The sequence below is a fragment of the Ostrinia furnacalis genome, unplaced genomic scaffold, assembly GCF_004193835.3.
Source record: "Ostrinia furnacalis isolate ACB-3 unplaced genomic scaffold, ASM419383v2 OfSCF4122, whole genome shotgun sequence".
Classification (NCBI taxonomy): domain Eukaryota; kingdom Metazoa; phylum Arthropoda; class Insecta; order Lepidoptera; family Crambidae; genus Ostrinia; species Ostrinia furnacalis.
In genome coordinates, this window is record NW_021134361.1 from 1,050,987 (window position 1) to 1,073,707 (window position 22,721).

The 22,721-nt window shown below is 42.6% G+C and overlaps 1 protein-coding gene across 2 annotated transcripts in view; it reads left to right on the plus strand.

Moving 5' to 3' along the window:
* aif (apoptosis-inducing factor) overlaps window positions 1-22,721 on the plus strand; it is a 29,482-nt gene that overhangs the window by 2,458 nt on the left and 4,303 nt on the right. For both annotated transcript variants that reach the window (XM_028312937.1, XM_028312938.1), the window contains exons 2-14: window positions 1,771-1,979; window positions 3,638-3,781; window positions 7,140-7,200; window positions 7,514-7,650; window positions 8,270-8,397; window positions 9,004-9,191; window positions 9,726-9,832; window positions 10,559-10,637; window positions 11,607-11,759; window positions 13,696-13,778; window positions 15,507-15,632; window positions 18,228-18,404; window positions 22,605-22,720. In XM_028312937.1, coding sequence (XP_028168738.1) covers window positions 1,771-1,979; window positions 3,638-3,781; window positions 7,140-7,200; window positions 7,514-7,650; window positions 8,270-8,397; window positions 9,004-9,191; window positions 9,726-9,832; window positions 10,559-10,637; window positions 11,607-11,759; window positions 13,696-13,778; window positions 15,507-15,632; window positions 18,228-18,404; window positions 22,605-22,720 — 1,708 coding nt within the window. The remainder of the gene's footprint in view (window positions 1-1,770; window positions 1,980-3,637; window positions 3,782-7,139; window positions 7,201-7,513; window positions 7,651-8,269; window positions 8,398-9,003; window positions 9,192-9,725; window positions 9,833-10,558; window positions 10,638-11,606; window positions 11,760-13,695; window positions 13,779-15,506; window positions 15,633-18,227; window positions 18,405-22,604; window position 22,721) is intronic.

Below are 22,721 nucleotides of genomic sequence, written 5' to 3' on the forward strand. Positions count from 1 at the left end.
TTGACATCTGGAGTTGTAAAATCTTGCAACTTAAAATTTACTTACTTCCCGTTTTCCCATTGAGCTGAAATTTTGCATGTCTACACAGGCATGCAAAATTTCGTTTCATTTCGCACTAAATAATTTAATTTACACGTGTTTTCATGCGATGGCCAAGTCAATATATTTATGTAAAACGTTAATGATTTCCTGGACTGGACTTGGTATTACATGGATCTCACAACTTTTTACCGTAGAACAACTGAGTAGTGAGACTTGGTTTTTTGACAAGTATTGTTTTTGATGGGTTTGTATTACAGAACGCATGTGTACCTAATGGGATAACTGTTTAAAAACACGATTAGATAAATTTTGCTCTATGGATAAAAATCTTAAAGTTACCTCTGATTTTTTAGCATTATACGACCGTGGTTTATAATAATAAATTCTATAAAATCACAATGATATCAGTATTTACCTCTTTGATTTCCTGACTTGTTTAGATTTACAAAAACTAAATATTTATTATTAACTTTTAGATAATAATTTGAATGGCGCTTACGATGTTTAGTTACGAGCTCTTTGATGGACACAGATATTATAGATAACGTTTAAAAAATGGCACGCTCGTTTTCATACATTTCATTATATTTATTTAACCTATCCATATTTATGTGCGGAAAGGTCACAAAATCAGAATACATTTTAATTTTTCCATCCCGCATCATAAAAACTAAAAAGTCAAAAGTAAAATTTAAATAGTAAATATTTTTCATAAACAAGCTTTTGATGCTGTAAAAAGAATAAAATAAAACATAAATTCTTTCAAACCCATCAACTTATTACTTTACTCAATTTAAGGAATCAAAACTTGTCGCGGGATTTACTAGTGAAAAATACATTAATTACGTAACTTGATTTTGCTAAAAGTCTGATCTGAGAAAAAATCAAATAGGTAAATTATACATTATTTCTTTATTATTATGTATGATGTACTGTCTTAGGTACGATACAACTACGGATTAAGATCGTTTAGTCGACGCAGCGTTGAAATTGTACAGATAAATTCAGTTTGCGCACTCACTACGCGACGTCAAGCAATAAAAACCTAAAATTCGAACGCCAACTTTTTGCTACAACGCTCTTAAGTTACTAGCTTTTGCCCACGACTTCGCCCACGTCAATTTTGGTCTGTCTCAAAAAGAGTATTTCGCGCGCGTGTATCCTTTTCAATTGCTTTCAAAAATCGGGATAAAAACTATTCCTGTCTTGGCATTGAAGTAATATTACTAGCGTACGAAGTTACGTAGCGTGCGTATTGAAGTAATATCCCCTGGGTCATGGGCCATCATGGTCCATACCATGGGTCTCATTCTGTTTCCTTAATTTAAACCAGAACAAGTAAGAGACAACATACCTATTTAGATGGATAGGTGAACAGTAAGGATTGTGTTTAGAATCTAAATCTATAAAAGCGAAAGGTCAATGACTAACTCACTCACTCACGAAATCTCAGAAAGTACAAGTGCTAGGAGTCTCAAATTCTGCATGGGCGTTTCTTTTAAAACGTAGGTGCTCACTAAGACAGGATTTTGCAAAATTCAATCCCTAAGGGGGTAAAACGGGATCCATGCGTACGAAGACGCGGGTGGCCGCTAGTAATAAATAAATAGCCAATGGTATCAACTGCGTTATTCCAGAACTGAGAACTATTTATGAAATAAGCTTTTTATCGAACAAAAAAAATGTATACCCACTTCTAAACTAGGTATAACCGTCTCATCCTTCCAGGTCGCAGAGGCAAGCACGACAAGGGCTCCTGCTGCAAGGACATAGCCCAGACCGAGGGCAAGCGCGTGGAGCCGTGGCCCAAGAGTGACCCCCCGCCGCCAGCCTGGCGCTGCGAGTGCCCCACCGAGCCGCAGCCCCCCAACTATGACCCCTACAGGATCAAGGTGCCGGACGTCGTCGTGCCCCCCCTGCCCCCTAGTAATGCCAAGGTAAATAAATCTGATTATTGAGCGTTGAGGCGTTGTGCGTACAATAATTTTCCCTTCACCTATTGGTGTAAACATCGTTAGCTTTCTATCAAATTTATTGTGAGCACAAACCTGAATTAATGTCTGATTAATATTGTACCATTTGTACCAAACAACTTGAATTACATTTTATGCTTATGCATTAAAGATAAAATAGGTATCTGAATTTTCATTTTTGCTTTTATGAAATTATACATATTCAAAATGATACCATTAGATTTTTTTGAAGTAACGTATAAATCACATTCATGTAGGACAAATTGCCCTTGCTTGAAATATATTTGCATTATATCCATATTACTTTGCGACACGTGTTTCGAGTGCGTTTGACGAAATCAGAGCCCCACGTCGTGGATATGAAATATCTAATGAAATCCAGCTTGTGCTTTCTTCATCAGCCAGTCGTTCTCACCACGGGACACCACGGCGATCAGAACCAAGGCTTCCAAGGTCAGCAGGGGTACAACCCGCAGAGCTTCCACCAACCCGAGTACCACCAACAAGGCCAGCAGGCTAAGGAGGAGGAGAGCGAGGGCTTCCTAGCCATCCTCAGAAAGTGGTTCGGAGGAGGCAAGAGCAAGGACGAAGGCAAAGGCCCCAGTGACTCCATGATGACGGAAAACCACCACTGGCATTACGTCCGCAACTAAACCCCGGTAAGGACTTTGAAGACTCAAGAGATAGCTTATGGCAACTGATTCGTCCAACGCACTTAAACACACCTCTCAGATCGGCTCTCACTGTGATTTTTCGACAGGAATTACCGAACGAAGACGGCAGAGAGCTGTTCAAAGACCCACAGTTCAACGTTGGCGGGACGTGCCCGGCCTCCGTCCAGGATCTGTTCTTCAATTCGCCGATCGTTCACCCCGATTACTGGAAGCCAAAGCCGGAGAAGAAGTTGCAGGAGTTTGTGAAAGATGCGTTGCCCAAGTTAGGGTATCACGGTAAAAGCAAGTACAAATACGCGTTCCACGAGCCCTGGAAACCCCTGGACAGAATGTCCCTTCTGGAACAGGCGGAAAAGGAGGAGACGGGGCCTCCTGACGAGTCGCTCGAGATCGACAAGACTGACAAACAACTCACATGAGGGCTCTGATTTCTAACGCAAAAATGAAACAAAAAAGTGAAAACTCAAAATTACATGTCGCCGTCTTCTGGTATTTAATAAATCACTTTTTGGCCCATTCAGTTCCATTATTTATTGTAGTTTGGCTTTGTGAGTATTGTTTTCATTTAAATTAAATGTTAGGTACACAGAAGTATTACAAACCGTAGGTAGACTTTCAAGTAGGTAAACTATAAAACATTTTATTTCATATTAGTCTCCATATTTTAGCGTAACACTTTCCTATACCCGTGATAAGACTAGAATTTTATTTGAATCGAGTCAATACCCTACACAGTTTTAATTTGATCTTTATGAAGACCGTTGAGGTAACTACAGAATTTTATTTGGATCGGCCCTACACAGTTAATTTGATCGAAGTAACTACAGTCCAAAGTTAGCAGTTTTCTTTAACAACTACAAGAATAATACTGGTTAAAATGGTAGGCAGATGTAGCCCCATATTTGACATATACACGCTACGAAAAGACGGGTCACGTTACCCTTGCAGCCGATGATAGACTGCGCGAAGACCAAAGGCCCGTGCTCGCTGAAGCCGGTCCTGCCGGCGCCGCCGTGCCCCCCGCCGCCCCCCAAACCCTTCCCCTGGATATACGTGTGGGCAGTCGCTTCGTTCTTCGGACTCATGGGATTGGTAAGTTCAATAGTTTTTAAACCTTTGGCTTGTTTCCGCCAAGGTGGTTTTTTTTTTTCGGACTGACTATGCTGATAAAGCCCGGTCTGTGAGCACGTAGAATTTTGTCCAATGACCCTAAGCTACCCATCGTTATCGCTCGCGCGTAATTATAATACTGTCGCGACTGTGCGACGGCCGGGCGCCCGCAGTGAGTGTGCGAGCGCGACAGCAACATAATTACGCGCGAGCGAAAAAGATGGGTAGCTTGGGGTCATTGGACAAAATTCTACGTGCTCACAGACCAGACTATAGCCGTGAGCGGATTTTCCAGCTTCACCGGACAATAGGTGAGCGCCGATGGCTCTCAACCTCACGCCAAGGTGGAGAGGGGCGGAGTATGTGTTTTGATAACGTAATCGGATTTCGTTATTTCCACATGTCCTCTCCGCCCAGCTTTAATGAAATCTCAGATCATAGAAGGGATCTCTCCTCTCCTCTGGATCTATTTCCATAGATCCAGAGGAGAGGAGAGACGATGTATCGAGTGGACTCATTTTTTTCTATAGAATTTGACACTTGACAGTCCCTAGTCAGTTTACAGTTACGCACAGCTCACAATTCCTCTCCTCTCGTCTCCTCTCCTCTCCGCTTTGATGGAAATAGCCTGCCATCTTCTCTTGCCTCGGCTCCGCTTTGGTAGAAACTGGGCCTGAGTCTTGGATTGGAATAACATTTTATGTCCATCATATTCTTTTTCATACTATCTACTCTATTTCTTGCACTTTATTTTAGCTCTAAAACTTCGTTTTTAACAAACCGTTAATTTAGAATTTTAAAGTAGCTATGCAATAGATATTTATTTAGTCAATGGGGCTGGCGAAATAGTTACTTTACGTTTTGACAGCTCATTACAAATATTACTGCATGGTTGAGTACGGCGCACAGTAGTTTGATTTTAAAAATAGGTGGACATACGATCGAAAGTCATAATTTCACCGAAACAAAAATTGTTTTGGATAGCATTTTGAATGCTGATCAACATTTGTCATTATACATTTTTCGATAAAACGAGCCTTTCATGCTTAAAAAAAATATGACAAGAAAATTTGTATGGAGAAAAATCATTTTTATTTTTTTTCTGGCTACTGTTGCAAACTGTAGCGGTCAAACCTTATGTAGTCGTAAGTACCTATGGTGCCGAATATTACTACATAAATACTTTTTGCGGGCACGCGCGGCGAAGCGAGTAATGGACATGCAAAATTTTAAATGGGTCCACATTGTATAACTGCCTAAATTGTAAGACCTATAAATGTGAATGCTAATGTGGTTATGCAATAAAAGTATTGAGTATTGAGTAAAGGTATTGAGTAAATATTTNCGTCAATGTCTTGTTTAATGTTTTGTTTTTTTGTATTTAAAATGTTGGTTGGAGAGGCACCCGCTGAAAACCAGCGTCGGGGCACGCGTGCATGCACGCGTGGCTCGATTAATGCTGAGCGGGCGCCTTTTTGGCACAAAATATTATGCGTGTATAGTTTTAAGTCCCTTTGTTCTGTTTTTCTGTTTTCTTTTGTGTCAAATAAAGTTTTTCTTATTCTTATTCTTATTCTTATAAATCTAACACCTTTATCCAATCATCAAACTGAGAAAAAACTGAAATCCGACATTAATCAACTTCTTCCATTCATGTCTTCAATTATGATCTTCGTTCGAAAAACAATCAAAAAAGATTTTAGCCTAATTCACTTATCTTGAACAGAGTGTTCAAAATAATCAAAGTCACTCACATACTTACTTTTTCCGAAAGAATCCAATAGGCAGTTATGCAGTACACCAAAATGTTATCACATTATCTGCATCATGTATCAGCAGTTTTTGTGTAGGTACGTTAGTTGGCATATAAAACTATAGGTAGATGTGAACATAATGGATCTGCAATAGGTACGGCTCGGAAACGTGACCTCTCAATATAGGCCTTATAAATAAGCTCAAAATTTCACAACGTGCTATGGAGAGATTGTTCGATGTTTATTTACGAGATCGAATCAGAAATGAGGAGGAGATCCATAAACGAACTAAAGTCGCTGACATACCCCAACGGATTAGCAAGCTAAAGTGGCATAATACGCAGAAGTAATGGCCGATAGGGCAGCAAGGTTCTGGAGGCCACGTACCGGAAAGCGCAGCGTAGGACCCACAAGGTGGATCGACGACCTCATTAAAGTAGCAGGAAGGCCCTAGATGCAGGCCACCACCAAGCGGCCATTGTGGAAATCATTGGGGGAGGCATATGTTCAGCAGTGGACGTCCTAAGGTTGAAATGATGATGGATGATGAATAATGTGTGGAGGAGGGTTACGGATATTCCCATTTATGATGGAATTATTCGACTAACTTGAATAAAGAGCCATAAAAATGTATTGTTTACTATATGGGTTGAAACTCTTACTGAACCCACTACCTACTGTAATCGATTATGTCAGTCAAAATGATTTAAGGGATCTATTCAGGACTACTCTAGAAAGTAAAAAAATCTTTCATAACCATTGAAGTCAAGGGTTCTTGCTTGAAGACTTATTTAATCATGTCTGTCGGTATTATAAGTGCCAAGAAGTAGGTATATAGCTAGGTAAAGGGTAGATATCTACCTAATCTACCTTACACCATAACCAGTAGGCCAGTAGTGAATATTTTATTGTCAATATTCGACTTAGGCTACCTAGTCCCTACAAACGTAGGTTCTAGTTTGAAAGGTTTTGGCGTGAAATGAGGTAATAGGGGGCTGTAGTAAGTTAGACTAAGTATATTTTTCTATTAATAATTACTTTAAGTGCATTAAAATCAATAATCCATAAATAAAAATATTTAAAATTTTGCATGTCCATTACTCGCTTCGCCGCGCGTGCCCGCAAAAAGTATTTATGTAGTAATATTCGGCACCATAGGTACTTACGACTACATAAGGTTTGACCGCTACAGTTTGCAACAGTAGCCAGAAAAAAAATAAAAATGATTTTTCTCCATACAAATTTTCTTGTCATATTTTTTTTAAGCATGAAAGGCTCGTTTTATCGAAAAATGTATAATGACAAATGTTGATCAGCATTCAAAATGCTATCCAAAACAATTTTTGTTTCGGTGAAATTATGACTTTCGATCGTATGTGTACCTATTTTTAAAATCAAACTACTGTGCGGCGTATGCCTTTGCCTTGCAAAACGAAAAGTAGAAAAATAGTACCATTAGTAAATCAACTACCCTCTTTTTGTAGAAATAGAATCGACTTTCCGGATAACGATACGACATTGACTAACGAATTTTATTTGATGAAAATTTTAGTGATTGACCTGTAATGTAAAATACATACTTTCAGATCTATAGAATCTACTTATGGAGAGAAGAAATGGACAGGATCAGCGAAAATGTTCCTATTTGTAAGTAATAACCGTTCCATATTTTATATCAAATCCAAAGATTTCAGCTTTTTATATTGACTTTGATTCTTTCTTTGTCTAAAATAGAGAAAAACGGGTCTCAACGCGACATTTTTGTTGTTGTGTGTCGTGGTAATACATAATCAAGCCCGCCCGAACGGACGACGCCACAAACCGCCAGTCTGCTTGACCACGGCTGCAACACAGCCGAAACGTCAACTTGTAACTCATTTAAAAAACGTTGCGTTAAGACCCGTGTTTCTCTATTTTACTTGAAATGGAACGCGAAAGTTTAAAATCTCTTTATCTTTAGGGCGTCCCCGTCGCAAGGTGAAGCGTCCGTACCACGACAAGGACTTGCCGGCGTGCGTTCAGTACTTGATCGTAGGCGCAGGCGCCGCCGGCTGGGCTGCCTACCGGGCCATCATGGAGCACGACAAGACTGCCAAGGTGAAGTGATCTTTATTGCTTTAGAAATAAGTCTTGAATTGAACTGTAATGGCATTGGACACTGACTCAGCTGGCCATCTTACGACAAGACTCCTAAGGTGAAGTGACCTTTATTGCTATACGAATGGGTCTTAAATTGAATTGTAACGGCATGGGACATAGACGCTGCCGGTTATCTTGGAGCACGATAAGACTGCCAAGGTAAAGTGATCTTTATTACTACAGCTATAAGTCCTACAGCTTGATCGTCGGCGCGGGCTCCGCCGGCTGGGCGGCCTACCGCGCCATCACGACAAGCACGACAAGACTGCCAAGGTAAAGTGATCTTTATTGCTGTACGAATAGGTCTTCAACTGAATTGTAATGCATCTGTACGCAGCTGGCCATCATGGAGCATGACGAGATTGCTAAGGAGAAGTGACCTTTATTGCCATCTTATGTTTTACAGCTAGCATCAATGCTAGCATCAGCATGAGCTCCATTAGGTTGCTATGCTAAATCGAACCCTATCGCTAAAAAGGATACTAGCGACTTTCGAGTGTCGTCGTCTTGCCAGCGTCCGCGTTTCACTGTTTCCCCGTTGACTGTCATATTCTGACTTATTTTGAACTTACTGCAGGTATTCTTCATCTCAAAAGAAGACTGCTTGCCGTATCAGCGCCCGCCGCTGTCGAAGTACATGTGGTGGAACCCGGAGCCGCCTGATCTGAAGACCCTCAACTACATTAAGGATGGCAGGAGAAAAACGTGAGTAGAATTAAAATCTAGTAAATATCTTACTTCCTAAACTAGTCTTAAAGACGCGCGCACAGGGTGACTTTAGTCACCGTGACTGTATGTTTCCCCGTAGATAAGAATATGCACTACGTTGTCTCTCTTTTTCTCTTTATAAAAGTGTAAAAGAGAAAGATATTGTCACGGGGAAAAAAGTAACCATCGTTCGAGCAAAACACAGTCACTGTATCTTTACAATCTTAATAGGTAAATATACAGCGCAGCGCCACACGTCAAGATATTCCTACTCCATGAAATTAGTCCTAGTTCAAGCAGCAAAAATATCCAGTGATTTATCACCTTTCATACTATGCCAATCATTTTAGCCATAGGACGTCCACTGCCGAACAATGCTTTCCATGTTGATCGATTGGTAGCGGCCTGCGTCCAGCGCTACCTTTATGATGTCGTCGTTTCACCTTGTGGGTGGACGCCCCACGTTCCGTTCCGTTTTCCGGTACGCGGCCTCCATTCCAGAACCTTGCTGCCCCATCGGCCGTCAGACTAGGCCAATGCCATCTAAAAAAATATGATTCCGGATGAAGAAACTAGCACTTATACTCTTCCATTTTTCCGCAGCATGTACGTATCGGACTGCAGCAAGTTCATGGATCCCGTGAAGTTCTACCGCAAAAAGGTGGGCCCAGCCGTCTCCATCGCGACCGGCTGGTGCGTGCTGCGAGTAGACGCTGAGAACCACATCGCCTACATCAAGACCATGTGTGGCGAGCAGCCTATGTACTATGAGCGATGTCTTCTAGCCCCTGGTGAGTCTGCCGTCTCTCTTTCTCCATAGGGACTGAAAAGAGACAACGGGACTGGTGTGGACGCGGGAACCATAGCACCTGCGTCAAGACCATGAGCGGAGAGCAGCCCATATACTATGAGCGATGTCTGCTAGCCCCTGGTGAGTCTGCCGTCTTTCTTCTTCTTTAGGGACTGGAAAGAGACGAGGGAACCTTATCGTCCACATCAAGACTATGTGCGCCACACAGCAGGCAATGTACTACGAGCGTTGCTTGCTGGCACCTGGTGCGTCAAATTAATTAATTTACCTCTAAACTTGCTGCACGACTAAAGTAAAGACTAACTCCCGTATTCAAGAACATTACTATGAGGTCTCACAGTGTGCGTGGACGCACAGGGTGACACACAAACCAATCACAGAGCTCTATTGTACTGAGCAGTGCGTTCGATTTGCTTCTTTACTTAAGCAAGCATCGTCTGTGAATACGGGCGTAAATGACATGATGAATGAATGAATATAATACGAAAATAAGGCCCTTTTCCGCTATTTCCAGGTTCGAAACCAAAGCAGCTGAGCATATTTAAGAACGCACCGAAGGCGGTTCGGGACCGCGTGACTACCCTCCGCACCATCCGAGACCTGGAGATCGCGTATCGTAAGGTGAGTTGAAAACATTTCAAAAGCCCGGTCGCCGAGCACGTAGAATTTCGTCCAATGACCCCAAGCTACCCATCCTTATCGCTCGCGCGTGTTGATATTGCTGTCGCGCTCACACACTCACTGCGGCCGCCCGTCGCACATTCGCGACAGCAATATACGCGACGCGTGAGCGATAAGGATGGGTAGCTTGGGGTCATTGGACGAAATTCTACGTGCTCGGCGACAGGACTATAGTCAATTTCAATTTTAATTAGTTGTTAATGATTTTATATGTAAGAGCCCACAGCACACACGCTATTTTTAACATCAGCGATCGGCGATGTAGCCACTTCTTAGAAGCTGAATGCAGCGACCACACATTCCACATCGCACACATAAAAACGCCAAACTCGGCGACTGAGTCGCTTATCGGAAGCTCGACACAGCGACAGCAGTTGCTAAAACGCGCAATTCCGATTATCCGATACCGCGTCCGAACGCATGAAGTCAGGAAATCGCTATGCTACATCGATACAGTCGCAAAATCGCCGATGATAAAAAGTAGCATGTCTGCCGTGGCCCTAATTACGTCAAGTTTCCAATTTAATAAGGATATGCAGGCTGTAATTACTTAATAGTCCTGGTTGATCGAATAGACAGGTCTATACAATGATTTCGCGTCATAACATAAATGCCAGTTTTATTATTTTGTAGTTTATATTAATTGACATTGTCTCTATATTTCAGGTGAAGGATTCAAAACACGTGGTGATTATTGGCGGGGGCACCATTGGCTGTGAACTGGCTTGGCACTTCGGCAAAATGAGTAAGTGTTTCTTGACTTTCACCAGATCGTCGGTCCACCTGTAGCCTAATTCACGTATTTTATTTCTGTGGTCTAAGCTGTCCTATTGAATTTGAATAATAATTAATAGTTTAAAAAACTAAAAACACGCTCTTAGTTTAGAGTTCCTATGGCCATCTCCCGACTGCATCATCATGACCCTGGACATTATGTAGCTCTAAAGTAAAAGACAAATCCACCTAACCCAAACTCGATGCAATTCCGCCATTTCGTTTAGGAGTTCCTATGGCCACCTTCCAGTCCCATCATCAGACCAGCTCGATGGTACCATAATTGTATTGTCATCTAATCTACATATAATTGCCAAGTTTCATGATGATACAAGAATTAGAAGTGCGTGTAATTCAGATTCTTAGATTCCATTACAAAGTTACATAGTTACACGACGACCTAATAAAAGCGTGTTAAAACAGTCCTAAATCCGTATTCACGTGTCATTTCGATAGAACGATTACTCGATAGGATCGCAACTCAGCGATTTATCATTTGACGTTTATTCACTGTCATCCGATTAAACCGAACTTCCAAGACAACAATTGAATACGCATAAAAACGAAATTGAAAGAAAATCGGGCGATTTACACGTGAATACGAAAAGTAACTCCAGCGATCAAATCGCTTGCATGTCGGTGTAGTTTTGTTTTGTTACGATAATTAGGCCACTGGTAGGAGACCAGCCCATCCTACCTCTTCCAGTAGCCTAATTCACGTATTTTGACAGTCAAGATCTCGCTGACGTTCAAAAGTCGTCCCATTGAAAAACAGTTCTAAATCCGTATTCACAAGGGTCATTTTGATAGAACGATTACTCGATAGGATCGCAACTCAATGCTTTTTGTCGTTGAAGTTTTGTTACGTGAATAAGGCTACTACAGGTCGTGGTCGCCGCTCAAGAAATTTTCTACCTCTGCTTCTTCCATTTGTTGGCAGACCAAGTGGTGGAGCGCAAGGAGGACCAGCCGCCGTTGCAGGTGGTGCACATGTTCAAAGACAAGGGAATCCTCTCCAGCGTCCTCCCGGAGTACCTCGGCGAGTGGGCCGCCGAGAAGATCCGTTGCGAGGGCGTCACGCTTGTGCCCAAGAGTGAGTCATTACCCCAATAGATGGAGCAGAAGACAATCTACGTACAAAGTGCGATAGGGCACCGCCCACGTAGACAACGCTGATGGAAACGATAGCGCGCGAAGTGTCGTGAATGAGGGTTATCGTTTTAGCGCTCACCAGTTAGCGCCACTGTAGAGTAAGGTCCTGTCACTTGCTAGTAGCGCGAAAGGTGAGCGCGAAAGTAGTAGGAGGACTATCGCATTTGCACTCATCAAGATGGCGCCACTGTAGAGTAAGGTCCTGTCAATCGCCAGGGGTGCCAACTGTTAAGTATTAAAACGATAGCCCTCACTCTAAGAAGAACGAAGAGTCTATCTAAACTAGTGCGAGCGTGACTGCCACTCGTATCTTTGTGCGTATGCAAAATGAAGTACGTACAGGTGATTGCCTTCTCTGTCTATTTTGTGCCTTCCCACAGCTTTGGGAATCTCTCAGCAACCCATAGCCATACCAACCATTGTGACCGAATCTTGAGAAATGCATGGGGATTTTGTACTGTGCATTCTAGTTTAGGTCAACAGTCCGCCATGCTCCGAGTACCTGGGCGAGTGGGCTGCCGAGAAGATCCGTTTTGATCCCAAGTATGAGCGATTTCCCCTCCTGCACAGCTTGTAGTATTGGTCGCATAGCATGGGCATCCTCTCTAGCGTCCTCCCGGATTACCTCGGCGAGTGGGCCGCCGAGAAGATCCGTTGCGAGGGCGTCACGCTTGTACCCAAGAGTGAGTCATTACCCCAAAAGACAGTACGTTTCTCCAGAAACTTCCTGCCCCGTACAACCAAACTGTGGAATGGACTGTCGTCTGCGGTGTTTCCGGACGGATACGACCTGCAAGCTTTCAAGAAGAGAGCGTATCTTCACCTTAAAGGCCGGCAACGCACCTGTAACGACCCTGGGACTGCGGCTGTCTATAGGCGACGGTAATCGAGGTAGGCGACACTTACCATCAGGTGATCCGTCTGCTCGTTTGCCTCCTGTCACATAAAAAAAAAACATAGGAGCAGAAGACAATCTACGTATAAAGTGCGCTATGGAAACTCCCACATAGACAACGCTCATGGAAAAAATATCGCCAATAGCGCGCGAAGTGTCGCGAACTCTAAGAAGAACGAAGAGTTTAAACCAGTGCGATCGTGACTGCCAAACGTTTGCAAAATAAAGTACGTACAGGTGATTGCCTTGTCTATTTTGTGCATTCCCACAGCTTGGAGCATCTCCCAGCAACCCATGGCTGGCCATACCAACCTCACGATCATTGTGGCCGAATCTTGAGAAATTCATGGGGATTTTGTATCTACTAGGTAGTGTGTACTCCAGCTTAGGGTATTAGAGTGCTCAAAAGTACCTAGGCGTGTAGGCAGCCGAGAAGATCCACTGCGAAGGCGTCACGCTCATGCGCAAGAGTGAGTCCCTTACCACAGTTTAGGGCGTCTGTCCATTGTGCTCTGACTGCCTGGGCGAGTGGACCGCCGAGATCGTCGCTTCATTCATTTCACTTCAATCTATTGTGATTGCTATCAGAATCAGTAACTCACCACAGTAGCGACACCAACAGATCCAGTGAAAGTTGGCTGCTGGACTATGTGGTGATGAAACCACTCTTAACAAACTTCTTTAAAAAGGTACAGGGTGTCTTGAAGTAGGCAGAATAGAATACATTTGTCACCAACCCTTGCTCTTCTCGCGGGTGTCGTAAGAGGCGACTTAGGGACTACACATCAAACAGAGAACGGGCAGCAGCGCTCTCTGAAAAAGATCAATCGTTTAAACTGCGATCTCCAACCCGCTTGCCAAGCGTGGGGATTATGGCAAAACTCTCATAGAGGAGGCTCATTGTACAGCAGCGGACTGTAAAGGGCTGTCGATAATGATGATGATGACTGTCTCAAAGTAACACAATATTAATTATTTACAGCCCAAGTCTACGACGCCTTCGAGTCTCCCGACGGGAGGTTGGAGCTGACGCTGTCAAATGGATCGTCGATGGTCACAGATTACGTATGTATAAATATTAATTTCTGAAGAGTAAATTCCATGAAGTACAGGATAATGTGGCTTCTCGAGAGCGAACCATAGCTTGAGCTGTTTACTCTACTATCGTCTGTAACATCTGTTAATTGATATAGATCGTTTCGCGCGTCTTCGTGGTTGAAACTATCTATATCCGTATCTTTTGTATTTTTTTTTCTTGTTTTGTGTGGGTATACAATAAAGTGTGTTCTATCTAAAACTGTTGTAGAACTGCCCATTCATAAATTCAAAGCACATATTAAAAGTACCTTAATGAAAAAGGGCTACTATAAAGTCGATGATTATTTAATTAGATAAAAATGTTTGGAATGCGTAACTGCCTAGCTCGCATAAATATTTATGTATATTTTAAAGTCTGTAAACCTTTGAAAAAGAGGCTAACAATAGTGACCGAGTTTCTTGCGCTGCTTCTTTCAGCACTGGCCCATTTATTGTCCTGAAGCAGTGGTAGGGTTAATACTTGGATGTGTAAAAGTGCTTTTTTAAAGCCTATTTGCAGAAATAAATGAGATTTTTTATCCGTTTCTTTTGTATTTCTCTTTTTTTTTCTTGTTTTGTGTGGATATACAGGGTGGAATTTTGTAATGCCACCTGGAGGGAAAGTACTCTTAACATTGTAGATAAAAAAAATTTCTCAAAGAAAACATTCCTTTATTTTTGAAAAGAAATAGAACTGCATTCAAAGATTTCCAAAAATTTGCTTTCCACACCTGGGACTCGAACCAACTAAAATCTGTTAAAAATTACACCCTGTATTTTTATTGCATCGATCGATAGGGTCAAGTATAAGGATAAAATTTCTCTAACAAACTTGATAAATCAAATGAAAGGAAATTCATAAAATCTTAAATTATTTTAATCATGTACAGAAAATTGTATGGTATGGTAGAGAATTTTCAAAAAAAAATTGCAAATCTATGAATGCAGTTCTCTTTCTTTTCAAAAATAAAGTAATGTTTTCTTTCAGTAAAATTTTCTATCTGCAGTATTAAGAGTACTTTCCCTCCAGGTGGCATTACAAAATTCCACCCTGTATAATAAAGTGTTTTCTATCTGTTGGGTTACCTAATAGTTTATCGCCCGTATTCACAAACATTACTATGAGGTCTCACAGTGCGCGTGGATGCACAGGGTGACACACGAACCAATCACAGAGCTCTATTCAACGCTGTGCGTTCGATTTGCTGCTTCACATAAGCAAAATCAAAATCAAAAATATTTATTCAGTTTAGAGACCACAAGTGGCACTTATGAACGTTAAAATGTGTACATATAGTAAATAATAAAAAAAGAAAAGGTAGCCCTTATATGGGTCACTTTACATGTCTGTCTCCTTATCTTTTTGTTCCCTACCAGCAGCGATTCGAGACAAACATATGGCAAGTGCTGAGAAGAAACGCCGGAACAAACTCAGTCACCACTAATTGCCAGGAATTATCTAAAGCCTGGTCCGTGAGCACGTAGAATCCCGTCCAATGACCCCAAGCTACCCATCCTTATCGCTCGCGCGTAATTATATTGCTGTCGCGACTGTGCGACGCGCGTCCGCAGTGAGTGTGCGAGCGCGACAGCAACATAATTACGTGCGAGCGACAAGGATGGGCAGCTTGGGGTCATTGGACGGGATTCTACGTGCTCACGGACCAGGCTTTAACTAAGCAAGCATGGTTTGTGAATACGACCGTAAATCTCCAGGTGTTCGTGGCCGTGGGCGCCGACCCGCGCGTGGAGATGGCTCAGCCATCTTTCCTGGAGACCGACGACATCAACAACGGCTTCCTCGTCAACACCGAGCTGGAGGCACGCACGCATCTATACGTGGTAAGGACATTTCCCTTCTTTTGTATGAAAAGCGACAAATATGTAGTTCATGACATCCAATTCTCCAACGTCGAGCTATTGGAACGCTGCCACGAAATTCCGATCGACCAGCAGATCAAGCGCCGCAAGTGGAACTGGATTGGCCACACTCTCCGAAGCGTCTTTCCGTTCTATACATGGCCAGAACGCACCCATAGGAAACTGCTCGTGTATATTTCGGAGTGCCTGTTTGTAAATCTGTGACTCCAAACTATACACGAATTTTGCGTACTGATCGTGTATAGTTTGGAGGAGCTTAGTAANGACGCGCTCGAGATGCAGGTCAGTCCCCGGCTGCAGGCCGCGACACACTCGCTCCGAGGAGCAGGGCTACATCGCGGCGCCAACATGACGGGCTACTGGGTCCCCGCCAACATGGAGCCGCACTACTGGCTCGTCCTGGGCACGGTAATAATATCATACAGTATTGTAACTTCATATAAACAGACGAAACGAGAACTTTCTTTCGAAATTCAAATCTCGGTATGCGCTCGGTATGCAAAAGTCGGGGGTGTCGCGAATGCGAATGTGCCGAATGGATGTCGGTGGCCAAGTGTTAAAAATGACAAAACTGATTGAATTTGACTGACCATCATTTACGGTCAAAAACTAGTCAAATTGTTATTTTCAGTCAGTTTGATTTGAAATGAAAATTATATTGTATTAAACCAGCTTTTGCCCACGATTTGGCGCGCTCGAAATTAACAGATCATTATTATTAAAGTTTTATAATTATTTAAGTAGATTTTACTAAATTAAATATACTAGTTAATCACAAAACAACACACATTTTTAACCTATTCCATTCACAAAGTATTTTGTTTGTCTAACTAAATAAAAAAATACAATCACAAAACTATAATATAGAAATTCTAAGTAGGCAGATGTAATGAAGAATGTTCACTAATTTTGTTTTTTAGCTTTCTGTATTCTCTGTTAAAAATAAAAAATACACGTGAAAGAATTATTTCGATACGTCAATTAGTTTCCAAGATATTGAATTTTAAAAGTGCGGGCGGCGGCCGGCCCGCCATTTTATGGGCGTGACGTCATATTACAACGAATGGTTCATATTTGTATGGGTGGAATCTTGCAAACTGAATTAAGACCCACTTCCAGGCAACTGATTAAGCTGAAATTTCGCAAACACATGTGATTTGGATGACCATGCAATATTATGATGACATGGAGCTGATCTGATGATGGAGCTGGAAGGTGGCCATAGGAACTCTATAATAAAACGACTTAANTAAACGGTGAGCAAATACGCGCGCGATATTGTTTTTCTGTAACAGACAAAATTCCACGCGAGCGAAGCCGCGGGCGGAAAGCTAGTATATAATAGAAAGAGAGGTCAATAAGTCAAAATGACTACATGCAACTACTCGCGTATAAATTGTAATCACGCACTTATTATACATACGATTAGTCCGTATGCGTACTGGCGATGTATATTTTGGAGGAAGATCATTGACCTAAGTCACTACAAAGTATACGCGAGCAGTACGCAGCGTATGCGTACTAGTCGTGTATAGTTTGGAGGAGCTTAGTAAAAAAAGTCATATCCAAACTATACTCGATTAGTTTCACACCCTTGCGTTCTGGCTATGTATAGAATGGAAAGACGCCTCTCCGAAGGGACCCCGATCACATCCCTAAGCAGGCTCTGGATTGGAATCCCCAAGGAAAACGCAAACGTGGTCGACCCAGGCAAACTTGGCGGCGCACTGTAGCGGACGAGGCGAAGAAGATCGGCAAGACCTGGAGCGAGATCAAGCGAAAAGCTCAAGATCGAACGAGATGGAGGACTGTTGTGGACGCCCTCTGCCCCATCTAGGGGACATAGGACCATAAGTCAAGTCAAGTCATGACATCCAAAGTGACCGACAAGTTGACAATGCAACCTTATTCCAATTGTAACGAAGACGTGTTGGGAATTTTTTAACTACTTTGAATGTCACGAACTATTCAACGCCGACTGTACATGCTCCAGTATAATCGCGACGCCTCTAACCGTCAAAAATTGAGGTACATTTCCAGGAGAGCCACCCTCGGAAAAGACATCAAACACCTCACTGTGTACCTTGTCAGCGCAACCACGACCACTCTGATAAGAGTGTCCTACTAAGAAAAAGAAGTATGAAAAGTCCACGGGGAGAGCGGGAGGTCTCATTTTACTATGCGATTATACGTCGTCATAGTCTGTCCAATTTCTTTTGTCCAATTTTACTTTGACATAATCGCAGCAAAAAAGACAACTAATAAAAGGAAGGCTCAAGCGGGTCTGTATCGAAAAATACTATTATCAGCGCATTAGTGACGTCACACGTGCAGTGAGGAGAGAGTGTGCATTTCCATGCCACGGGCACCCGCTCCGGACATCCGCGCAAGTTTTAGCGTAGTACTTATAGCAGGGTCATGACGCGTCGTATAGGCTAAATTTCTATCAATCAATATGTGAGTGTACGCGCGCGAATCGAATACTGCTCGCGATCGCCGCACGACGACGTAGTCATTGCCTTCTACTTATTTAAAATATTTTTACTGTCGTTTCAGGCAGGGGACGCCGCGAGCTTCTACTCGCAGTGGAAAGACAGCCGGCTGCGCTTCGAGCACTACGACAACGCCGAGGAGCAAGGCTACATCGCCGGCGCCAACATGACGGGCTACTGGATACCCGCCAACATGGAGCCGCACTACTGGCTCGTCCTGGGTGACGCGCTCGAGATGCAGGTCAGTCCCCGGCTGCAGGCCGCGACACACTCGCTCCGAGGAGAAGGGCTACATCGCGGCGCCAACATGACGGGCTACTGGGTCCCCGCCAACATGGAGCCGCACTACTGGCTCGTCCTGGGCGACGCGCTCGAGATGCAGGTCAGTCCCCGGCTGCAGGCCGCGACACACTCGCTCCGAGGAGCAGGGCTACATCGCGGCGCCAACATGACGGGCTACTGGGTCCCCGCCAACATGGAGCCGCACTACTGGCTCGTCCTGGGCGACGCGCTCGAGATGCAGGTCAGTCCCCGGCTGCAGGCCGCGACACACTCGCTCCGAGGAGCAGGGCTACATCGCGGCGCCAACATGACGGGCTACTGGGTCCCCGCCAACATGGAGCCGCACTACTGGCTCGTCCTGGGCGACGCGCTCGAGATGCAGGTCAGTCCCCGGCTGCAGGCCGCGACACACTCGCTCCGAGGAGCAGGGCTACATCGCGGCGCCAACATGACGGGCTACTGGGTCCCCGCCAACATGGAGCCGCACTACTGGCTCGTCCTGGGCGACGCGCTCGAGATGCAGGTCAGTCCCCGGCTGCAGGCCGCGACACACTCGCTCCGAGGAGCAGGGCTACATCGCGGCGCCAACATGACGGGCTACTGGGTCCCCGCCAACATGGAGCCGCACTACTGGCTCGTCCTGGGCGACGCGCTCGAGATGCAGGTCAGTCCCCGGCTGCAGGCCGCGACACACTCGCTCCGAGGAGCAGGGCTACATCGCGGCGCCAACATGACGGGCTACTGGGTCCCCGCCAACATGGAGCCGCACTACTGGCTCGTCCTGGGCACGGTAATAATATCATACAGTATTGTAACTTCATATAAACAGACGAAACGAGAACTTTCTTTCGAAATTCAAATCTCGGTATGCGCTCGGTATGCAAAAGTCGGGGGTGTCGCGAATGCGAATGTGCCGAATGGATGTCGGTGGCCAAGTGTTAAAAATGACAAAACTGATTGAATTTGACTGACCATCATTTACGGTCAAAAACTAGTCAAATTGTTATTTTCAGTCAGTTTGATTTGAAATGAAAATTATATTGTATTAAACCAGCTTTTGCCCACGATTTGGCGCGCTCGAAATTAACAGATCATTATTATTAAAGTTTTATAATTATTTAAGTAGATTTTACTAAATTAAATATACTAGTTAATCACAAAACAACACACATTTTTAACCTATTCCATTCACAAAGTATTTTGTTTGTCTAACTAAATAAAAAAATACAATCACAAAACTATAATATAGAAATTCTAAGTAGGCAGATGTAATGAAGAATGTTCACTAATTTTGTTTTTTAGCTTTCTGTATTCTCTGTTAAAAATAAAAAATACACGTGAAAGAATTATTTCGATACGTCAATTAGTTTCCAAGATATTGAATTTTAAAAGTGCGGGCGGCGGCCGGCCCGCCATTTTATGGGCGTGACGTCATATTACAACGAATGGTTCATATTTGTATGGGTGGAATCTTGCAAACTGAATTAAGACCCACTTCCAGGCAACTGATTAAGCTGAAATTTCGCAAACACATGTGATTTGGATGACCATGCAATATTATGATGACATGGAGCTGATCTGATGATGGAGCTGGAAGGTGGCCATAGGAACTCTATAATAAAACGACTTAAATGCATCGAGTTTGGGCTCGTTCGTTTTGTATTGATGAGTATTTTAATTCTATACAGGGTGGAAACGATAAGTGATCTCACTCGATTATTTCTAAACCATACAAGATATCGAAAAACTGGTTCCTGATCCTGAAAGTGCTTTACGAGCTCTTTCACACGGCACCAATAACAGGTTACAGAATAAACTGGATCTATCCGAAAATTCAATGTTTCCGGCTTCTATACATTTGGTACAGCCTCATAATATTAAAAACTACAGAAGGTATCGTAAAACTGTTTACTGATCCTAAAAGTGCTTCACGAGCTCTATCCAAAAATCCAATGTTTCCATCCCCCATACATTTAGTACTACCACAGTCATGGCACTCATCTCTTGTCACTCATACTTGATCCAACACTTTATAGCAAGTAAAGCCTTTTTTTTTTCCTTGAAAAAAATTTTTTCCTTGAATAATTTTAAATAAAAATGCAATTTACGAGTTTTTTTTAGGTTCATTATTTATTAAAAAATTACACTTAATATTGTGTGGTTGGCATACATTTAGTATGGAAGCTGGAAACATTGAATTTTCAGATACTTCCAGTTTATTCTGTAACCTATTAAGCTGAAATTTCGCAAACACATGTGATTTGGATGACCATGCAATATTATGATGACATGGAGCTGATCTGATGATGGAGCTGGAAGGTGGCCATAGGAACTCTATAATAAAACGACTTAAATGCATCGAGTTTGGGCTCGTTCGTTTTGTATTGATGAGTATTTTAATTCTATACAGGGTGGAAACGATAAGTGATCTCACTCGATTATTTCTAAACCATACAAGATATCGAAAAACTGGTTCCTGATCCTGAAAGTGCTTTACGAGCTCTTTCACACGGCACCAATAACAGGTTACAGAATAAACTGGATCTATCCGAAAATTCAATGTTTCCGGCTTCTATACATTTGGTACAGCCTCATAATATTAAAAACTACAGAAGGTATCGTAAAACTGTTTACTGATCCTAAAAGTGCTTCACGAGCTCTATCCAAAAATCCAATGTTTCCATCCCCCATACATTTAGTACTACCACAGTCATGGCACTCATCTCTTGTCACTCATACTTGATCCAACACTTTATAGCAAGTAAAGCCTTTTTTTTTTCCTTGAAAAAAATTTTTTCCTTGAATAATTTTAAATAAAAATGCAATTTACGAGTTTTTTTTAGGTTCATTATTTATTAAAAAATTACACTTAATATTGTGTGGTTGGCATACATTTAGTATGGAAGCTGGAAACATTGAATTTTCAGATACTTCCAGTTTATTCTGTAACCTGTTATTGGTACCGTTTGAAAGAGTTCGTAAAGCACTTTCAGGGTCAGTAACCAGTTTTTCGATATCTTGTATGGTTTAGAAATTATCGAGTGAGATCACTTATCGTTTCCACCCTGTATAGTAATCGGGGTCTAATGATGGAGCTCGAAGGTAATTCGCAATAAAACGACACAATCGCATCAAGTTTGGGTTTGGTTCAATTTTAATTTCTGTCATGCGTCTGGGTGTTAATATGTATAATAAGTTTGTATTTACAAAAAAAAAATATTTAAGTATGTATAGATCCGTTTTCTAGTGAGCGGACGCTGTGAATGTACGTCACACGGGGTCACGTGACCGTCGGCGGGACTCAATATTTAAGCGAACTTTGAATGCCAATAAAATCATAACTACTGGGTATTTTTGAATGAAATAAAAACTAATGTATTTGTAAATGTAAAAGCTTAACTGTAACATAGGTTTCAAGTGATTTTGCATACCTAGTAACATTCTCAATTAAACTGGGTACTGTAGGTGGGCAGCCCTATTGCATGTTGTCATACTGTGACGTACCGCGCGACTGTTGACATTTATTTCAAAAATATGGCCGAGTTAGAATACTGTATAGATAGTATTACCGTGTCCTGGGCGACGCGCTCGAGATGCAGGTCAGTCCCAGTTTCGACACTCATAGCAAGTCCATGGAGATGTGTGGAGGTGCGCGCACGTAGAAACGTGACAGTGACAGAAACTCCATAACTCCAAACGTGTGAGTTTACCGGAGGCCTTATAGCCTGTGATAATAAGCGGCCATAACTATCATAGCAACTATGAGTGGACACAAGTGGCACTTTTTGATCGAATCGAAAATTGAATCCGTTGAATCTCCATAATAAAAAAACACATCTTTCTGGCGCAGTCGGGTAAAAAAAGGCTTTTCGACTTCGACCATCTTTCGACATGAAAACTGACACATTTTGCATTTTATCTAGCCCCTGTTCTAACTTCTAAGTAATATTTATTTTTCAATTTATTTTTATTTTAATTACACAGGTTTTATACCTTATAACGTAATTAAATAGTTAAGTAACAATAAACACAATAACAACATCTTAAAGACTAAAGAGAACACTGCTCACAAAAGGATTGGTCATTTGACAATATTTTGTGCCAAGGGTCCGCAAATATGAAAATAGCGATAAAATACGTGATTGTTTGTTGTTGGCAGGTTGTGGGTGAATGTGGCGCGTGCATGCCCACAGTGGGTCTCTTCAAACAGTGCACCCCCGAGGAGGCAGTTAAGAAACCGCCTAGCGGGGACGGGGACCGCCCTTGCTACAAAAAG